At 42.4% G+C, this 18852-nt stretch overlaps 1 protein-coding gene across 3 annotated transcripts in view; it reads left to right on the top strand.

Annotated features, from left to right (window-relative positions):
* Positions 1-18467, top strand: part of LOC106561356 (G1/S-specific cyclin-D2) — a 126012-nt gene extending 107545 nt beyond the window's left edge. For all 3 annotated transcript variants that reach the window (XM_045688353.1, XM_045688354.1, XM_014125216.2), the window contains exons 4-5: positions 7547-7695; positions 13900-18467. In XM_045688353.1, coding sequence (XP_045544309.1) covers positions 7547-7695; positions 13900-14076 — 326 coding nt within the window. In that variant the 3' untranslated portion in view covers positions 14077-18467. The remainder of the gene's footprint in view (positions 1-7546; positions 7696-13899) is intronic.
* The last annotated feature ends 385 nt before the right edge of the window (positions 18468-18852 follow it).

Raw genomic sequence — 18852 nt, 5'->3', positions numbered from 1 at the left:
CATCGATGGCCCTGAACGAACTTCATTTGACTCTATGTAAAGTGGAAACCACATATCCTGAGGCTGCATTTATTTTAGCTGGGGATTTTAACAAGGCTAATGTGAAAACACGGCTCCCTAAATTCTATCAGCATATCGATTGCTCTACCAGGGCTGGTAAAACCCTGGACCACTGTTATTCTAACTTCCGCGACGCATATAAGGCCCTCCCCCGCCCTCCTTTTGGAAAAGCTGACCACGACTCCATTTTGTTGCTTCCAGCCTATAGACAGAAACTAAAACAGGAAGCAAGAGATATTTGCATAATCTCATCGCACAACCTGCCCTATCTAACTAGTATACCTACTCCCTTTTCTGAAAGCTGGAGCAGAAAATCCTTTCACCCTCTCCCATTGCTGTTATCTACAAACACATTTGGAGCACACGTTTTTAATTTATAATGATAAATAGGCTTACATCAAGATAACAAGCTAATATGAAGTTAACTAGCTGTAGTATGTAAAGTTGGTTAGCTAGCTAGCTAACGATCAGTTCATTAGCCTACACACTGTGGTCTCCTGTAGCTAGCTAGCTAATAATACATTGTTTTAACGTTTTCAAAATGTATTTAATTATTTACTTGAATAGATTCACGCCTACACCCACACCCACGAAGCTGCCAATCTTTTGGAGCTATAGTGATGTCAAGCGGAGGCACCACTTCTGGTCGAAATGTACCATAAGGGCTGGCCTTTTAACATCCACCATAAGGCCAAACAATGAATGCGTGGACGTTGCAGTTGTCCTAGCAGGAAGTGATTTTCTAAGGGCACAGATTAACCACTGAAAATAACATCGGAGGTTTGGAAGTAAAGTAAATGTTAGCGGCTGGTGGGTTTTGAGTTTGACATGAATGATGTTCTCATAATACAAGAAGTCACCCTGAACACAGCTGGAGTTTCTAGGTAAAGATGCGTCGGTCGGCTATTCCTCAGCTGTTTATACAATTTTATCTGTCGAATACTGTCTGGAAACGAAACTCAACTACAGAAAGTCATGGATGAGGGATTCTAACTGTGCTCCAAACGAAAGCTGCCAATTCATGTTCTTCCAGTTCAGAGGGGTCTGTTTCCTCCCACGCCAGGCCTGAGTGCTGTTGCTCAAGTCTCTGGGTCGCGGTGGTGCAACACTGAAGCAAGTTGTTACAGGATCCAACCGTTAAGGAGGATTCCTGTTTTTGTTTCTGGCAAATCAATGTGCCTTTGAGGCTGTGCCGTGGTGACCCAAACCCATTTCTTCTATCCTTTTTTTAGTTTTTTGGAGTAAATGTGTTCTTATGGAATAAGCAAAGTTATGGAACCTGCCAAGATAAGAATGTCAGATGCTTCTTTCCTAGAAAATTAACTCTTTCACATTCTATGCAGCATTAGTAAGACATACTGCAATAAAAGTCAGGAGGTTCACAGTTGTTTATAGTGCCTCTCCTCTCTGACCCAGAGAGGTAGTTTACAGTCTGGCTAAATGTCTGTAAATGTTGTTTTGACTACCTGGTCCACTCCATTAGTGGTGAGAAACAGCATAATGCCAGTCTCAAAATGATGTTTGTCTATGACCTTAATCAATCAACAGGGCCAAGGTCCTCAAAATGGAACCCAGTAAAAAAAAAAAAAAAAGAACTTTGCATCTGTATAGAACACAGTCTATTGATTTATTGCACAATCATTTTTTCTTTTTTGTTTTTGGCTGTTGGTCAAGTTTCCAGCTTTTATTAATTTACAAGTTAAATGTGTATACAGTGCATCTCACCCACCCAGGAGTTGGCCCTGGTGAGCATGGCAGGCCAGGCAGGCAGGCTGGGTGAGCAGAGTGGAGTGGAGAGGAGGCCTGGGGATGGATGCTGTGGAGTGGATGGGGGTGCATTGAAGGGGGTGAGAGGCCTGCAGGCAGGGCCAGTCAGCCGTTGCTCACAGTGAGCTTTCCATCGCAGGCGTCCCCACTCAGCTACATACACATTTTATCCTCTGCATGAATATCAATTAGGCTAGCCTAAAATACAGCTATTCTTCCCCCCCATACGTAGCACTCACCACTGGCCCATCAGCCCCAGAGTGGTAGCCTCCGTCGATGACCCTTGTTCTGCAACAGACCTGTCTTGTCCTCCGGGGCCAAAATTCAGCTTGCTGCCCACTGCTCCACTTAGGCCCCATGCTTTGTGTGTGTGTGTGTGTGTGTGTGTGTGTGTGTGTGTGTGTGTGTGTGTGTGTGTGTGTGTGTGTGTGTGTGTGTGTGTGTGTGTGTGTGTGTGTGTGTGTGTGTGTGTGTGTGTGTGTGTGTGTGTGTGTGCACATATATGTCTTTGTCCCTTTTTCACTATAAAAAGCTGTGCTGGTAAAGTGCTGATGTAGTGCTCAGGGCTCTGTGCCCTCTTTCCTGTTTTGTGGAGGTTGTCATTAATAAATCAGTCCGTGGCAGTCGCCCAGCAGCTAACACAGGGGTGTATAATAAGTTCATTTATTTGTCAACACTGAGCCACAAGATGAGAAAGCGCCTGGCTCTGCATGTTAAAAAGGCAGTGAGGGGCTGCTGCAGCAGCTCTCAAAGGACCTACCTCTTTGATTTGGAGAGAGAGAAAAAAAGAAACTCCCCTTCAGAGCCATTGCACACACACACAGTTTGCTTTTGCTATTGAATATGGCAATATGTTAATGCATTGGCTGTTTCTCTATGGCTCTGTCCACTCCTCAAGCCCAAAGGTGGCCCAGCTACAGAGGAATAGCTGTGGATGGAGGTGTGAGGACGTGGGAGGGAGACCGACTCTTTTCTTCTTCCAAAAACTCACAAGGGTCTGGACACAGACTAGAGAGCGATGTGCAGCAGAGCGATGCCCCCCACCCACTACTCTCCCCCTTGTCCCTACTCGCCCCCTTGTCCCTACTCTCCCCAGAACCACAGTCCCCCCTCCACTGCTCTTTGAACAGTTGTCGGATTGAATCGGTATCAGCGGAGAGGGTCTGTTGCCGGGTCTCTCACTTGGGTGAAATGAGGTGATGACTTCAGACAATGGAGCTACACTCTCCTGCGTATCCTCTCTCAGCTACTGGCTGCACCAAATTACTATGCACACAAAAAAATTGCCGCTCCGCAAATACAAATCACTGGCTGCAACAAAGAGCTGGGCATCTGTGCCATTCAGAGGAGCTTGTTTCTAAAAAAAAATATATAAAAAAATACAGGAAAAGATAAGAGTGAGAGAGGCAGAGTGAGTGGAGCAATAGGGAGAAGGAATTGAAACTGGGGAAAAGGGGGGGCAGTGTCACGCCCTGACCATAGAGAGCCATTGTTTCTCTATGGTGAAGTAGGTCAGGGCGTGACTGGGGGGTATTCTAGTTTATTATTTCTAATTGGGGATCATATTTAAGTAAGTATTTTTCCCACCTGTGTTTGTGGGATCTTGTTTTTGTGTAGGTGCCTATTTGCACTTCACTGTCTTCATGTTTCGTTTGTTCATTTATTGTTTTTGGATTATGCTAAGTTTCACATTATAATAAAGATGTGAAACGCTACTCACGCTGCACCTTGGTCCAATTATTACGACGAACATGACAGGCAGAGAGCAGACAGACAAATTAAAGGAGTAGATCAGTTGTTCAATCAATTCAGGGACTTTTGAGAAGTGTAACTTGGTAAAACAAACAACGTTTGATTTCACTTAATTTTTACATTCTGCCATAAAGAGCACACATTCATCATTATAAAAAAAACATGTTTTCCCATCTCAGAAAATTACTATAGTAAGTGGCTATTAAAGTAACAGGGTTGGCCGTAACAGGGTTGACGATTTAATCTTAAATCAGCCATAAATTCCAATGTACATGGGGAATGAAAGCTTCTTGTGCAACAGGGAGTCGAAAATTGAACGCAAGCTTCACAGGAAAATATTAATTGTTAAAACATTTCTAGCCTATATATGGGTAACAGGGTTGACGTGTTATGCTTGACCGCTCAGTTTCCCACCACAAAACACCAGAAAATGGCCAGCTCAACTGCTTTTACGCTGTGATTTGACTATTAGATGTTCAATTTTTCTTTTGAATGAAAAAAAAGGAATAGTTTAACCATATTAAAACGAGAATTCAGTTCACGTAACAGGGTTGACCTTAAAATGAGGGACAGACGTATACTAATCACTAATCACATGAAATAAATAATAATCTTCAGAAATGGCTTTGTCAAAGCAACTAAATAACTAGGGCTTTACAATGATGGTGAAAACTTGGTGATGGTAAAAACTTGAAGACATTCTGGGGTAAAGTCGGTTAAAATCTTCCTAGAAGGCACAGAGAGTGCACAGAGGGTCATGTCAAAATGCAGAATTGTTGGACTTTAGAAAGTCTTTATTCATATAAAAAAATCGGATTTTTTTTAATTCTCCATGTGGTCTATATTAAAATGGAAATAGCATTTTAACAACTTTGCAGATATGAAACAAACAGGCAATCATATCAGTCAAAAATATAAAATTCCCAGTTTATGCTACAAAACCAACTTTATAAGAGGTTTTAAAAATCGGTTCTATTTGACTCAACATTCCATGACGTACATTAAGGCATTGTTGGCAGAATAGATAGATACTGTTCAATGCATGATTCATATAATTCACCAATACATTTGTTTCAGTTTCAATTACTCAATATTTTTGACAAAAACGGACGAATGTAACTAAGGCTAGGAATGTCAATTCATTCAAACTAGCAAGGTCAATGATCACAAGTCAGTCATAACGTGGCTAGTAGGCTAGCGTATTTATTTATGTAGCAAGCTAAAAGTACAATGCCTAACGTTAGCTAGCTAGCTAGCTGCTAGGAGGATGTCATGTCATTGGAGGAGTAGGTGAGTAACTTACTTTTTTTGGTGGCTACACAGCTAGAGACGCAAGTGTCATTTGGTTAGCTAGTAAGAAAGGTTCAGCAGCTATGCTGAACTTGAACGACTGTTATCCAGTTAGCATATCTCTTGCATTCGCAAATTCACTCAGGCTATCTACTCTGATTTCAGGGCACTCTCGTCTGAGTGTGCCAGAGCGCAAAATCACTTTATGAACGTGCAACACCTGCTGAATAGGACTGGTCTCAGTAAACCAAGGCAAAAAAGTAATAGTTAGTCACGAGCACTCTAGATAACATGCAAACAGCCTAACCAGCTCTGTTAGGGCGAGCAAGTTACTATTTCCTATCGTTTATCTGTGCAATTTTGATGGCCAACTAGCTGAAAAGGTTTGAAAGGGTTTATCTAATGTTCCGTTAGATGTTAGATCATCTTGCTCTGACTAGCATTAGTTGTTGATCTTGTTGTTGATGTGCATAACTGAGGGAGAGAGAGCTTACCTTTTCATGGTTGTTTGATCAATACGACTGTAATGTTCCCAAATATACGGACTCCCATGGTATTTACATATTTGCAGAAATCAGGTATATTTTCTGGCTTTTGGCGAATGCGTTCTAATGATCTAAAGTCGCGCTGTTGCAACTGCCTGTAAACACACAGTCCAGTTCAAAGTGAATGATGGCAGGCCCTTGTAGCAAATGGCTTGTTTGCATTAAGGCCTACTGTACACTCTTATATATAAAAAAAAAAAAGGTGTTCTTCGGCTGTCCCCATTGGACAACCTTTTAAAGAACCCTTTTTGGTTCCAGGTAGAACCATGTTGGTTCCAGGTAGAAAGAACCCTTTTCCGTTCCATGTAAAACCCTTTCCACAGAGGGTTCTACATGGAACCTAAAAGGGTTCTACCTGGAACCAAAAAGGGTTCTCCTACGGGGACAGCCAAAGAACCCTTTTGGAACCCTTTTTTCTAAGAGTGTATCTTTGATTGGCTATGGCGCAGCGATCTGCGTAGACTCCGGTCCAGGACGAGACAGTTGTTTTTATTAGGTTTTATTTACTGCAGTATATTTAAGAACCAGCTGTCAGAGCAGCTCACAGATTACTGCACCTGTACATAGCCCATCTATAATTTAGCCCAAACAACTCCCTCTTCCCCTACTGTATTTATTTATTTATTTATTTTGCTCCTTTGCACCCCATTATTTATATTTCTACTTGCACTTTCTTCTACTGCAAATCTACCAAATCTACCATTCCAGTGTTTTACTTGCTATATTGTATTTACTTCGCCACCATGGCCTTTTTTTGCCTTTACCTCCCTTATCTCACCTCATTTGCTCACTTTGTATATAGACTTATTTTTCTACTGTATTATTGACTGTATGTTTACTTTACTCCATGTGTAACTCTGTGTTGTTGTATGTGTCGAACTGCTTTGCTTTATCTTGGCCAGGTCGCAATTGTAAATGAGAACTTGTTCTCAACTTGCCTACCTGGTTAAATAAAGGTGAAATAAATCAAATAAAAAATAAAAAATTCCAAACGCATGGTCAATTTCCCACTCTATATTGCTATAGTATTTTCACAAATGCCTTAACTATATGTAATTGCAAAACTTTCTAAGAATTTATGAAAATGTGAAAATGACCATATCTAAGTGGTCACTTGTCAGAAAATATTTTTTTAAAGTGTTATAGTCTTCCTGGGGGTGTATATGAACAGATTTTAATAAGCTTTCATGTTGCTAAAATGCTGTCAGTTCCACTTTAAAGGGTACTTTGTTTAGTATAACAGGCTTTTAAAATGCAATATTGGTGCACCATTTCTACTTAAAATATCAAAGGGACGCAAAAGGCACTCTTTTCGTGTAACAACCCAGAAGGAGTCTTAACCTAAGAGTTTTTTAAAATCTTTTCCTCTCCCTCTCTGCCAGTGGCCTTCCTGGTGGCCAGTGGCCCGTTCACAAGCTATCTTATTTGCATTATGAATGACAGTGAGGGGAGCTAACAAGGTTATTGGTCTTTGAGACGCACGCCTGCGACCACACGTGGAAAAGGACCTACAGCAGTGAGCATTGGCAGAGGGACTGTGGCTCTTTATTCCACCCTTTCCAAGCGCTATGGGGCTTTTTTCAGACAGCACACGGTTTACTCAGGAGCTGGAAGAAAAGGGGCCGGACCGGGAGGTTGACTGGGACAGGGGGGTAGAGGGGCAGCGGGGTGGAAGGGTTTGCCTTTCAGCTCCTTTACAAGCCAAGTGAACCCTCATTACCCAGGGTCCTGGTCATTAGTGGGAGCCAGTGCTAAAGGCGATTATTTATGACCACCAGATTAGCCTATCAGATTGTCTCTAGGGGGAACGTGTCTGTCTGTACCCCTATTGTGTCAATTGTGAACTTAAGAAAACTATTCACATCTCACTCACTAAATGTAGTGGCCTTTGCTGGCTCACCTGGAGTGTTTGTGGTGTATATCTCTGGATGAGTTGGTAAGTGTAAATTACTTTTAACTGGGGATATGCTCTATAAAATTGACATGTTTTATAGCTTTATTGCTGGGTACCTTTTAAAATCAGTTTTACTGCCCTCATAACTGTTTTTGAGCAGACAGACAAATGTGTCCTCCATTACAGCCATGTAGTCTTAGAAAGTCATGACTTCAGCATGTTTTTTGTCCTCCCACAGACTTCAATTTCGCCATGTACCCCCCATCGATGATCGCCACGGGCAGTGTTGGAGCGGCTATCTGTGGGCTTCAGTTGGACTCGGGTGACCAGTCTCAGTGGGGGGACAGTCTTACAGACCTGCTGGCCAAAATCACAAACACAGAAGTGGTGAGTGACCTGTCTTTCTGGTCAATTCTGACTTGAGAGAAAACTCCTTCAAATGTTTTTTTTCTGGTAATTTTCTCAGCATAAACAGTATGAGTAAGAGCAAAGGTTGACATCTACACAGAATCCTTCTCAGAAGCATTATTAATTTAGGTATATCCGAGTACCTACACTTGCAGTAAAGTTCATTTAAAATATTTGAGTCAAGGCCTGTATGTGAGTCAAAGTTGAACCACAGGTAAAATCACAAGTCTTTGATCTCTTCAGCCAATCAGCCTGTCCGGAAAAAACAGCCCATACAGAAATACCTCAACCACTGATTACGATTGATTGACAGACCCAGTCAAATGCTGTCTATCTAAATGTAGCTCAATGTCTCTTTTCCAACCCTTCCATAGTTCCCTAGTGCCCTGTGACAGTATATTCCACGTAACATTTGCGTGGAGCTGCTATGCAAAGGTAGTGATTTCCCCCTTCAATCCAGGTTAGTTTCCCACAGCCCAGTCAGCATCCCAGGGCCTTGCAGGTCCCCGACATAAAATATCTGCTAATCCAGGCAGAATGTGGTGCTCAAATGCAAACTGAGGAAGCAGAGCCAGGCCAGGCGGCCCTCTGTGTGGTTCTGGGGGTAGAGCAGTGCCGTGGCGGGGGGGGGGTGCTCAGCCCAGCCCAAACACAGGCAGGCAGGCAGGCTGGGCCACAGCTGGCTCCCGCACCTTCTTTTCATTAGGAGGGGAGCATGGGTGGGGTAGGTGAAGGAGGGCGGGTGTACAGGGGGGTGATAATAGTCCTGTCATTTAAAACTCCCTGATGGCAGGCGCTAACCTCCATTCTGTCGGTCGCCTCCTAATATTCCTTGGTCATGTGCATTCCTCCTCGTTTGAGGCAGGACTGAGTGACCTGAGGGCTTTCTGGCCTGACCAGAGTCCTTTGACCTGTAAGGCCAGTTGACCCTGCTGTGGCTGGCGGGGAGAGGAGACCTGGGAGCATGAGAGTGGGGGGCTGAGGCTGCCTGAGCTGCATTGGCCTCTGTTCTGGCTCTCTCCTGCTAAACCTACTGCCAGACAGAGCAAGAGACAGCTGTGGGAGAGGATAGGAAAGGTGGGGAGAAAGCTGTTGAAGTGTGAAAAGGGACACCAGGGGAGGATAGCCAGTATCCCGCCTCACTTGTGATGGTTACCCCCTCTCTCTCTCTCATGCCCCATAATGCATCTCTGCAGGAGAGGCTCCCTCCCCAGTGTGTGGTGTGTGACGTCGTGCTCCATAGCCAATAAACAACAAATGGCTGGCCTGAGCAGCACAGGCCCTCTGCTACAGTAAACTGGCCTGCCAGAGCAGCATTTTTTGGAAGAGGATGCTTGATGATTACTTCCCACTTTGTTTCCATGTCATTTCAACAACAGAAAAATCTATGTGTTGATGTTGAATCAACATGGAAAACTGATTGGATTTGCTCAAATTCGTCAACATAAGGGAATTTTGTCATTTTTTCCCACACAACTTTTAATCTAAATACATTTTTTGTTGATTTCACATTGAATTCACGTTAGTTGACAACTCAACCAAGTGTAAATCAAAACTAGATGTTGAAATGACGTCTGTGCCCAGTGGGTTAGCACTGCTCTGTCTATGGTCTCGCTATAAAAGCAAAAGAGGAATTGGTGTGTCATTTCACACTTACCCTTCCTTTTCCAGGTAGGGTAAGTGTGAAAGGCCGTCATTGTAAATAAGAATTTGTTCTTAACTGACTTGTCTAGTTAAAAAAAGGTTCAATAAAATTGTAATAATGAATTACAAAAATTCCAAGCTCAGCCACTTAATGTCAATCCCACAGCTAATGGCTACAACCACCTCAATTATATCAGTTTATATCAGTCGTCAGTTTGGTATGAAACAGAGTGTGAGTGTGTACACACATTTGGTTTGTTGCTCCGGCTGGGGAGTTGGCACAGAGCTGGGATGGAGATGGCCAGGCAAAATATGAAGTAAAGTAAACTCTTGCCAGCCCGGCTGCTAATGCCAACACCAACTTCTGGCATCCCGCTGGCATATTTGGTATCCAGAGTGTGTGGTTTTCAGAGAGGACATGTGATAGGGCCAAGTCACCGTCTCACGCCGCCCCGGGGAATGTGTATATAGCCTTAGATACACCTGGTGTGGCACAGAGAGTGGTCAGTCAGGTACAGCAGCCCGGTCAGTGAGCCTTCAGGCCAAGCCATGATGGGAGAGGCTGGCGCTGAGGAAGAATTAAAACTTTGTTACTAGGAGGTTTCGATTGGTTGTGATTCCTGTAAGACCAAAGGGATTCTCTGTTGCTGGGCTACTGTCGGTTGTTTGCTGCTTCTGTTTTGATTCTCAACATCCAAGAAGCCAAAAGCATTGCCAGCGAAAGGTAGGACGATAGAAAGTGGATTGACATAAAAAGTAATGTAGCTCATCAAATGTGAAACCTTCCATTGAAGCTAAATGCGCAGAAGGTCCTTCTCTGTTATAACACACAGCAGGCTGAAACAGGAAGAGAGGAAGGGGCTAGAAGACTGTTTCCACGTTTTTGTCTGCTTTGCTTGGCAAGCGTACACTCTCACTCTCTCCCGTTCATCTTTACTCTCGGAGTAGCTCACAGGACACCAGATACACACACACACACACACACACACGCCCCTGTCCTCCACACCCCCTTCATTCTTCCCCTGACCCTCTCTCCCTTTTCTTCCCTTCCTGCATCCCTCCACTCATCATCCACCCCTCCTGACTCACATTGAGATCTTCTTTTAGCCAAAGTTGTTTCTAATTTCATCTGGAAGTTTAGTCTATTGAGCAATGATGTGTGTAATAATCTGGGTGTAACACAGAAATATAGCCAAAGGGAATGGGATAGCTCCTTGTGATGCTCAAACATGACATTGCTCAAAGCAGAGAGAGACACATCACATTTGAACTCACATTGATCTTGTGTACATGGGGTCATGGGTTGCTCTGACCACCTCCAGGGTATGGCATGATCCCCCTCCTAAACACAGACGCACATGAACACGCGCACACATGCACACATGCACACACACACACACTCACACACACGCGCAGACACATAGACAGACCATGCTGTCTGCACAGAGTAGCACTGCCGTGTGTGGTACAGTAGTTAAAAAATTCCATGGTTTTGTCTGTCTGCTCAACTTCCTTCTTGTGATGTCACAATGGATGCAGTGTTTGTCTTGTGGTTCCTCCTCACACTGTTGATTGAATTGTCAAAATAATTGTAATACATTTTTATTTATTTGGGTAAAGTTTAACATGTAAGAGTGGGGGAATGGGGGCTCAGGATTGGGTACAAAATTCCCAAACTTAATTCCCAGTGTATTCCAAGTGCTGCCTTCCCTAGTATCTAAGTACCAAAAACCCTATCTGAAAACCATATTGGTGTTTTCAATAGTCATATTGAAGCCATTAAAGGTTCTCAAATTAAGCCTGTGGGCCTTGGTATGGGATCCAAACTGAAGCATTAAAGAGCAGCGTAGAGGGGAATGTCTTTTAAGATGTTAAGGCCTGCATTCTTGCGGTAAGACACAGGCAGTTCCTTTACATGTTTTGTGCTTTAGTTAATCTCGTTGGAGTAGATTTTTGGAGCACATGGCACATGTTGGTGGGAAGTTGGGGACCTCTGAAGCATAAAATTGGGATGCTGGGCGACGGTCGTGTTTCCTCCACGTCAGCGCAGCCAGTTAGCGATCATGGGAGACGCCCTCCCTGAGGCTCCTCCACATGTTAGTGCTCTTCCAGCCCTATTCATAGGCCCCCTAACCCTCACACAGCCTTCTCACATCTGTCCACATCCATGGCCACTGTAGGTAGAATACAGAATAAATTTTGAGTTATTTAATATGAAGTGAGTCCATTTATCAGACACATTTGGCTCGTCCTCGATTGAGCCCAAATACAGAATTAGAATTATTTAATTAGTAATTCATTAATTATTTACAGAGTAATTCACTAGGATCATATACCTAGCCTAAGTAGTGCATTTTTGATTTAGCATTCATTTGCGCAAGGCTTTTCCTGGAGATTTTTGCATTGTGACCTTTGACACGATGACTTTTCATAACTCAGCTCAGTTCACCTCCTAAGGAGCAATTCCCATGTGATTGGCCTCTGTTCTCATTTCACCAATGCAGCAGGCAACACTTGCCCAGGCCCAGAAGCCATTACACAGGTTCAAACCATGGCCCATCAGGTTTAAATTAGCTGTAAATGTCTAAGGAATGTTCCCCTCCTCACAAGACTAAAGCTTCTGGCTTTGGGGCTCTCTTTCTTATTTCCCACAGCCGCCCGGCTGTTCCAACAGAGCTAAGGGTGCATTACTGTTGTATACCACCAGAGGGCTGCACTGTCATAAACTGCAAGCCATAAGCATAGTTATTACAGGGCACTAATATTTTAATAGTCAGATCAGAACTCTTCCTCTCTAATACTTCCAACCTGAGAGCTGCATCTTGGGGCCACAGCAGGATACTGGATATTTCCTCTGTCCCACACCCTTTGAGGCAGATTCCTAAATCCCAATCCTGTAAAAACAAATCAGTCAGTCCTCCTCTCTTCCTTTCCTTTCCTTTCCTTTGGTCTCCTCATGTCCCCTACATCATCTCCCCATCGTGGCGGATACAAGGTCTGAGACGGGGTGGGCTTAGGGGTGTTGAGAGGTTGCTTTCTCCGGAGGATTCTCAGGTACTTCCGGCTCTCTTTGATGCTGAAACCCGATCGGCCCGCTCTCAGGTGGATTCCCTACAGGCAGAGACTGGCTCGTTAAAAAAGCACCACCTTTGTGTTCCCATAGGACGTGGATGTAATTAACATAGCTTAGCTTCAGTACTAGGGCCTATACCTGTGTTTTCACTGTTGTCAAGGCTACTGGTGAGTTGTGTGTGTGTGTGAGGGGGGGATGAATGGGGGGATGGGGGAGGTGTTCAGTGCTGGGCCCTAGTGGGCTGAGGTAATGCTTGGCCTGGTCCTAATCACCGCTCAGCCGTAGTTCTCTGTCTGTGGGGGCGGCAGTCAGGGTAGCGGTCATCCAAATTCTGCATGGTCCCTGTTCCCATAGTAAAGTACAGTACAGTCAGGAAACTGGAGGTCTGTGTCAGTGTCACCTCTGTTTTGTCAGAGCCAATGATTTATATATACACTAGATGACTGACGGGGAGCTGTGTTGAAGCCACGTGACTCCATCTTGGCACTCCCCCATCGTTGTAAAATAATATTTTAGAAGCTATAGAAATTAATTTGTTTAATGTCTACATTTGTTTTTGCCACATTTATTATATTAGACACCTTAATGCATACTTTTAAATTAAATTATGTGAGCTATATATACAAATAAAACAATTTAAAATATATAACTTTTTCCTTAAAGTATAATTTTTTGAAAGTTCTAATGTTACTGTCCCCAATACAAAAAAATGAATACTTAAATAGATGTCATTTTTTTATTTTTAAACATTTATTTAAAATACTGTAAAATTCCATTCATTCCTATAGAGGACTGCTTTTTCTGAGGAGTGCCAATATGGCCGACCGGTACCTTCAAAGCCTCTCATTGGCCATTACATAGCATCAGAAATCCAGGGTTTATATACATCAGGGGTAGGCAACTATAGATTTGGAGCTGATGGTCGGGGGGACAAGTAAGTTAGCCGTAGTTGGCTAGCTACCAAGCAAGGGATAAGAATGTTGCCAGCCAGTATGGCAATGGAACATTTAGAAAGAACGACTGGGTCGTATCCATATATACAGAACAAAAATACTGAACGACTGGGTCGCGTCTCTGGCAACTGAAACAATAGAACGATCAGCCGGCTTGGGTAGAAACCCTAGATTTGTATTGGGACTATATCTTGTAGAAAGATACAAACGTATGAATAAATTCATCAAAATATTTTTGTACTTAATGTACTTACTACTATGATATGTGGTTGTCTTACCTAGCTATCTTAAGATGAATGCTCTAACTGTAAATTGCTCTGGATAAGAGCGTCTGCTAAATTACTCAAATGTAAATGTAAAAAAATGTAATATATTTATGTACGTGTATATGTAAATGCACACACGTGTCATTTTGTCTGAGTCTGACTTTATTTACATATTTATTTCCATCACCTTGTGTACTGTGCACTCTTCCTATATTTATGGACATGTCTGTTTGGTTGTGTGTTGCAGGACTGTCTGAAGGAGTGTCAGGAGCAGATTGAGAGGGTTTTGGTGAGCAGCCTGCGCGAGGGGCGGCAGCAGCAACAGCAGCATCAGCAGCAGGTCCAGCATGGCCCCAGCAGTAAGACCATGGACGAGCTGGATCAGTCCAGCACCCCAACGGACGTTCGCGACATCAACTTGTGAGCCTGCAAGAAGCAGTAGCGCATCCGAAATAAGCAACAAATCAACATAAAAAAACAACAAAAAACAAACTACCCCTGGAAAAAAGTGCTTGCTAGTTTTTGTAGAGATTTTTTATTTTATAACACAAAAACATGCACCCATGTATTTTACGAAATCAAAGCTATTTTTAGATATAAAATAGATATCCTTTAAAAGCTCTGACTTGATACACAAAATGTCAATGGTGCCTCAGATATACAGAAGGGAAGCCAATCATATTGAGTTCTGTTTTTGATTGTTTAATCATAATAAAGTTATATTGAATAAGAAACCAATAGCTTAATAAGGCTTTTTAAAAAGTAGTGGTGAGTCCATTCAAGGCTTGCATATATGGGATCACATTTGGGGCAAGGTTTTTCTGTTTTGTTTTGTATTTTTTGTTTTTGTACATGTTGGTCTGCCTGAGATAGGAGCCCCATATGGGCTACACTGACCGTGAATGGCAGGGCTCAATATGACATGGTTTGGCTGTGTGTTGGTGATAAGGGGAGCACTTTGCATGAATTGCAGAGTATTGTGCTAAGAAAGAGACAAGAAGGGTCCCAAATCCAGGGAACAGCCAAGTATATAATAGTGAATTACATTATTATTATTATTATTATTATTATTATTAAGAAACGTATTCGTGAATGAAGAGTAATAGATGTCAATAAGCTCTTTTTGTCAGGCTGCTTGTTCGTATGTGTGTGGGCATGTATCTCTGAGTGTGAGTGGGTTGGTGTGATTGCCGTGTGTGTGTGTGTGCGTGTGTGTGTGTGTTGGAGCGTTATGGCTTGGCACTTGAGTGGGAAGACTGGTGATAAACTATGGAACAGGCAGGAGACAGGGATTATTTGCAGGGCATCTATGTTATATCACTGCCTTCAGTTAATATGCGTTGTCGGCCAACACAAATCTGGGGATCTGAGTCCACCTAGTGGGTGGAGGAACGGTGAAAGGGATGGAGCGAGAGGAGAGAGGGGTGGCTGTGCTCCTTCGTTTTGTCTAGAAGAGTCAGCCGTGGACCCTCTGTTTAGAAGTTTCATTTTGAGGTGTTTGTTTTTCACTGCCAACATACCAATCAAATATTGCCAGATAGCGTTTGTATTTTCATGTTATTGTTTTGTTCTTTTGGAGTTATGGAAGGAGCTTCAGGCTGCTTAGTGTCAGTAAGGTGGAGTGTGTGCCTCTCTAAGTGGTGCTCTAGTATCTCAGATGAGAGGAGAGGGTGGATGGAAGGGGTTGGGGGTGGATGGAAGGGGTTGGGGGTGGATGGAAGGGGTTGGGGGTGAACAGGTGTAGATGGAAAGAAAGGGTTTGTTGCGCTGCAGAAGCATGCTGCTGTGTAGAGGGAGGAGATGTAGGTGAGTTGCTGAAAGATACAGCAGAGGAGCCTAAAGGCCTCAAATTATATCTATCCGATTTCTGCGTTTTGGGCAGATCGAGGCCACGGATGACGAATTAGGATCAAAACCAGACTTTACGCTGCCAGCTCATTATTTGAGAATTAACTTTATTGGTTCATTAGAGGACAGAGAAATGTATTGGAGCAGGGGAAGATTTGTGATCATTGCATCTGTAGTCCCTCATAGTTGTTTCAACACGCCTATGATTTCAACAGCAAAGCACTTAGAAAACATGCTCCCCAAGGGACAAATGAAATGGTTACGGTGTGGGGGTCTATGGATGTTTTCTCTTGTGAGCTTTTTCTTTGATTTAATTTGTAGGGCTGGTTTCCCACATTGAGGCCTAACACCTTATGATATGAGGACATTCCGATCAAAAAACATTCCGAAAAGTGCAAGATGAAAGGGCCATCTGACCATTTCATGTGTTTTAGCAAATAATTAATGCCAATGCCAATTTCAAAAGGCTACAGACCTTTATGATTTCAGTTTTATGATTTTGTTTTAGAAGTTATCACATTATGAAATATTTGTTATACTTGAATTTTCTATTTGATCTGCTTCACAGCAACAAAAAAAGTCACATGGGCGATGAACTATAAAGAAAATGTTACCATAACATCAGATTTTTGCACATGTTCTGAGGGCAATTGAGGTTTTCTTTCAAACAAATGAAGCTGGTCTATATTCAAGGCTACCTTGTTGATAGTTTTGCTTGTAGAACGTGGCCTATTGTCTATGGGGATACCCCTGTGTAGCTGTCTCTGTGTGAACCCCTCTCCTCCCGAAGTGATTGCTGCTTCAGTCACTTCATTGGCATGGGGTTCAATCAGTTACCCAAATGTCAGAATTAAACAAATTCACTTCCAAGACTGACAACAGGGTACATCGCCAGCACAAGGTAGCTTTCCTTTGACTCACACAAAATTCTCAATGCTACATTTAAAGGGGGCTTTGGTGTGTGTGTGCGCATGTGTGTGCTTGAGCGTTTGTTTGTGTGTACGTGAGTATGTGTGTGGTAGGTAGGTATGAGGGGAAGTTGAGGATTCAGTGTTTTAGCAGGCTAATGTTTTCGAGAAACAAATCTTATAAACCAGGCCATCTTCAACCCCTCAACAAAACTAGCCCCTGTTCATCATTGCCAAGAATGTCAGCCTTTTTTTGTTTTTTGCAAGCTCTATTCTGAGCAAAAATTATGATTTGTTTTGTTTTTGGACTGTGTTAGGTTTGAATTTGTAAATACACCTCCTTAAAATTGTGTTTGTTTTATTTTATGGGGTGTCCAGACCTAATGGAGTTTGTGGAGTGTTTGTAAGGGGTTAGATACTGTATTCCAAAGTGAAGAGAGATGGAGGTGGTGTGAAGACATCATAAAGTGTCAATATTTGTATTGAGTTATTATTATTGTCTTTTTGCGCTGCTAAAAGCTATGATTTTGTTTCATTCTTATATATAAAAAAATAACATGACTTAGTTGTGATGTCACTTGAGTGTGCTGCTATTTTATAAACATTTGTATTATAATATAATTATTTTACCGCTTAAGAGATACATTCAGAATACTGAAGTAGATGGTAATAGAAGAACATGAAATAAGTATTCGACTGGAAATGTTCTTTGTACAGGTTGCTTAGATAGCATGTTTTCTTTTCATTTTGATCTATTTTGCTCTCCTTTCTTGGTCACATTCTGCAAATGCGGTATCTCAATACCTCAGGTTTACTGGACAAAAAAATAATATCTCAATACCTCACAACTCTACAGTTTTTAGGGAGCCTGGGAAGGGTAACAGTACAGTAGGAAGCACAGTAGTTTGTCTGTTGTGAAATGTACTGACCGTGTTGGGTGGCATACATGCAAGGCTCCCACCTGGACTTAAACCCTAGTGGATGGGACACAACAACCAGTCACCACTTCCTCGGTCAATTTAAAGTGATACCATGTTCATTGTGGTGCTAAATGTGAGATTCATGTGACATTCATTGCAAAGACAAATTTGAAAATGTCTCAAATATCTGATGAGTATATGGTTTGTACCAATTACATTTAATGTCAATAGATTTTGGTTCCTAAGCTTGATTTGATGAGCTTAGTTGATCTGGTATGTGCCAGGTTCTATTGTCTGGAAAACCAATACAAAATGGCTAAACCAATCAATCAAACACCTCACCACATACTGTATCTGACATGAGGAAGTGTGTTTCAACAGCGTGGATTTCTCTTTAGTTGTCCCCATCCACTAGAAATTACATCATGTACCTCAGAAATGTCTGTTGCACAACCTCTGTTCAATAAACTTCTGCTTTAAAGAGTGTGACACCATATCAGTCCAATGTTATTCTCACTTCTGTTTTCTTTTTGTATGTCATTATGGTTAGTGGAGCAGATTGTGAGATGTGATTGTGAACATACAGTGAGGTGAACAATAGAGGTTGCTGTAGTCATGAAACCAAGAGGACTGGGGAGATGTTAGTGGAGTGGAGCTGAGATTTTGTGGCGGGTGGCAGGCCGCAGTCTTGTTTTAAAAACAAAAGCTAAGATGACGGACATCATGTTTACCCCCTGCTTGAATACCAACCAAAACCTCCCATTAAGAACGTAGACAGCTTAAATCAATTGGGTGGTAGAGAAACAAATGAGGTGAATGTGGTTATTTTTGTTGCTTCCCCTGTATGACATCCTTTTAAACACACTCTAATCAGTACAGTTTCAGGCAAGTGGGGGATTGGTGTCTGAGTTTGTCCTCTTACTCTGGGGCCCTAAGGCACTCTTATGCAGCTTGTTAGGCTGTTTTTGGGGGGGACTGGATCATGTAGGCCTAGTAAGTGAATAAGTTGGTTTCAAAGTTCTGTATTGACAACTTCTGTGTATGATTAATCAGCTCTATATTGGTCTGTTTGAAAGGATCAGTAAAGGTGTTAAGGATTAAGGCATGCTGTATGATCAATAAACTCACCATGAATGAAATCCATTGTCCCTGCTCTTTTTATGATTTTGACAAATTGCTTTATTATCTTACTAATAAAATCTTCTCTCACTCATAAACTCTTTAGGGACCTTTTTATTGCAAACTGTTAAAGGCCCAGTACAGTCAAAAACGTGATTATATATATTTCCACACTATGAAGTTGGAATAATACTGTGAAATTGTGAAAAGTTATGATAATGCCATTTTAGTGTAAGAGCTGTTTGAAAAGACCGCCTGAAATTTCAGCATGTTTTGGTGGGATGGAGTTTTGGCCTGCCTGGCGACATCACCAGGCAATATAAGTTAATGGACCAATAAAAAAGAGTTTCGAACCTCTCTGCCAATAACAGATGGTTTTCAAGTTAAATATCCCTCCTATTAGGC

The sequence above is a fragment of the Salmo salar genome, chromosome ssa10, assembly GCF_905237065.1.
Source record: "Salmo salar chromosome ssa10, Ssal_v3.1, whole genome shotgun sequence".
NCBI classification, from domain to species: Eukaryota; Metazoa; Chordata; class Actinopteri; order Salmoniformes; family Salmonidae; genus Salmo; species Salmo salar.
This window is presented reverse-complemented; position numbering and strand designations above follow the sequence as displayed.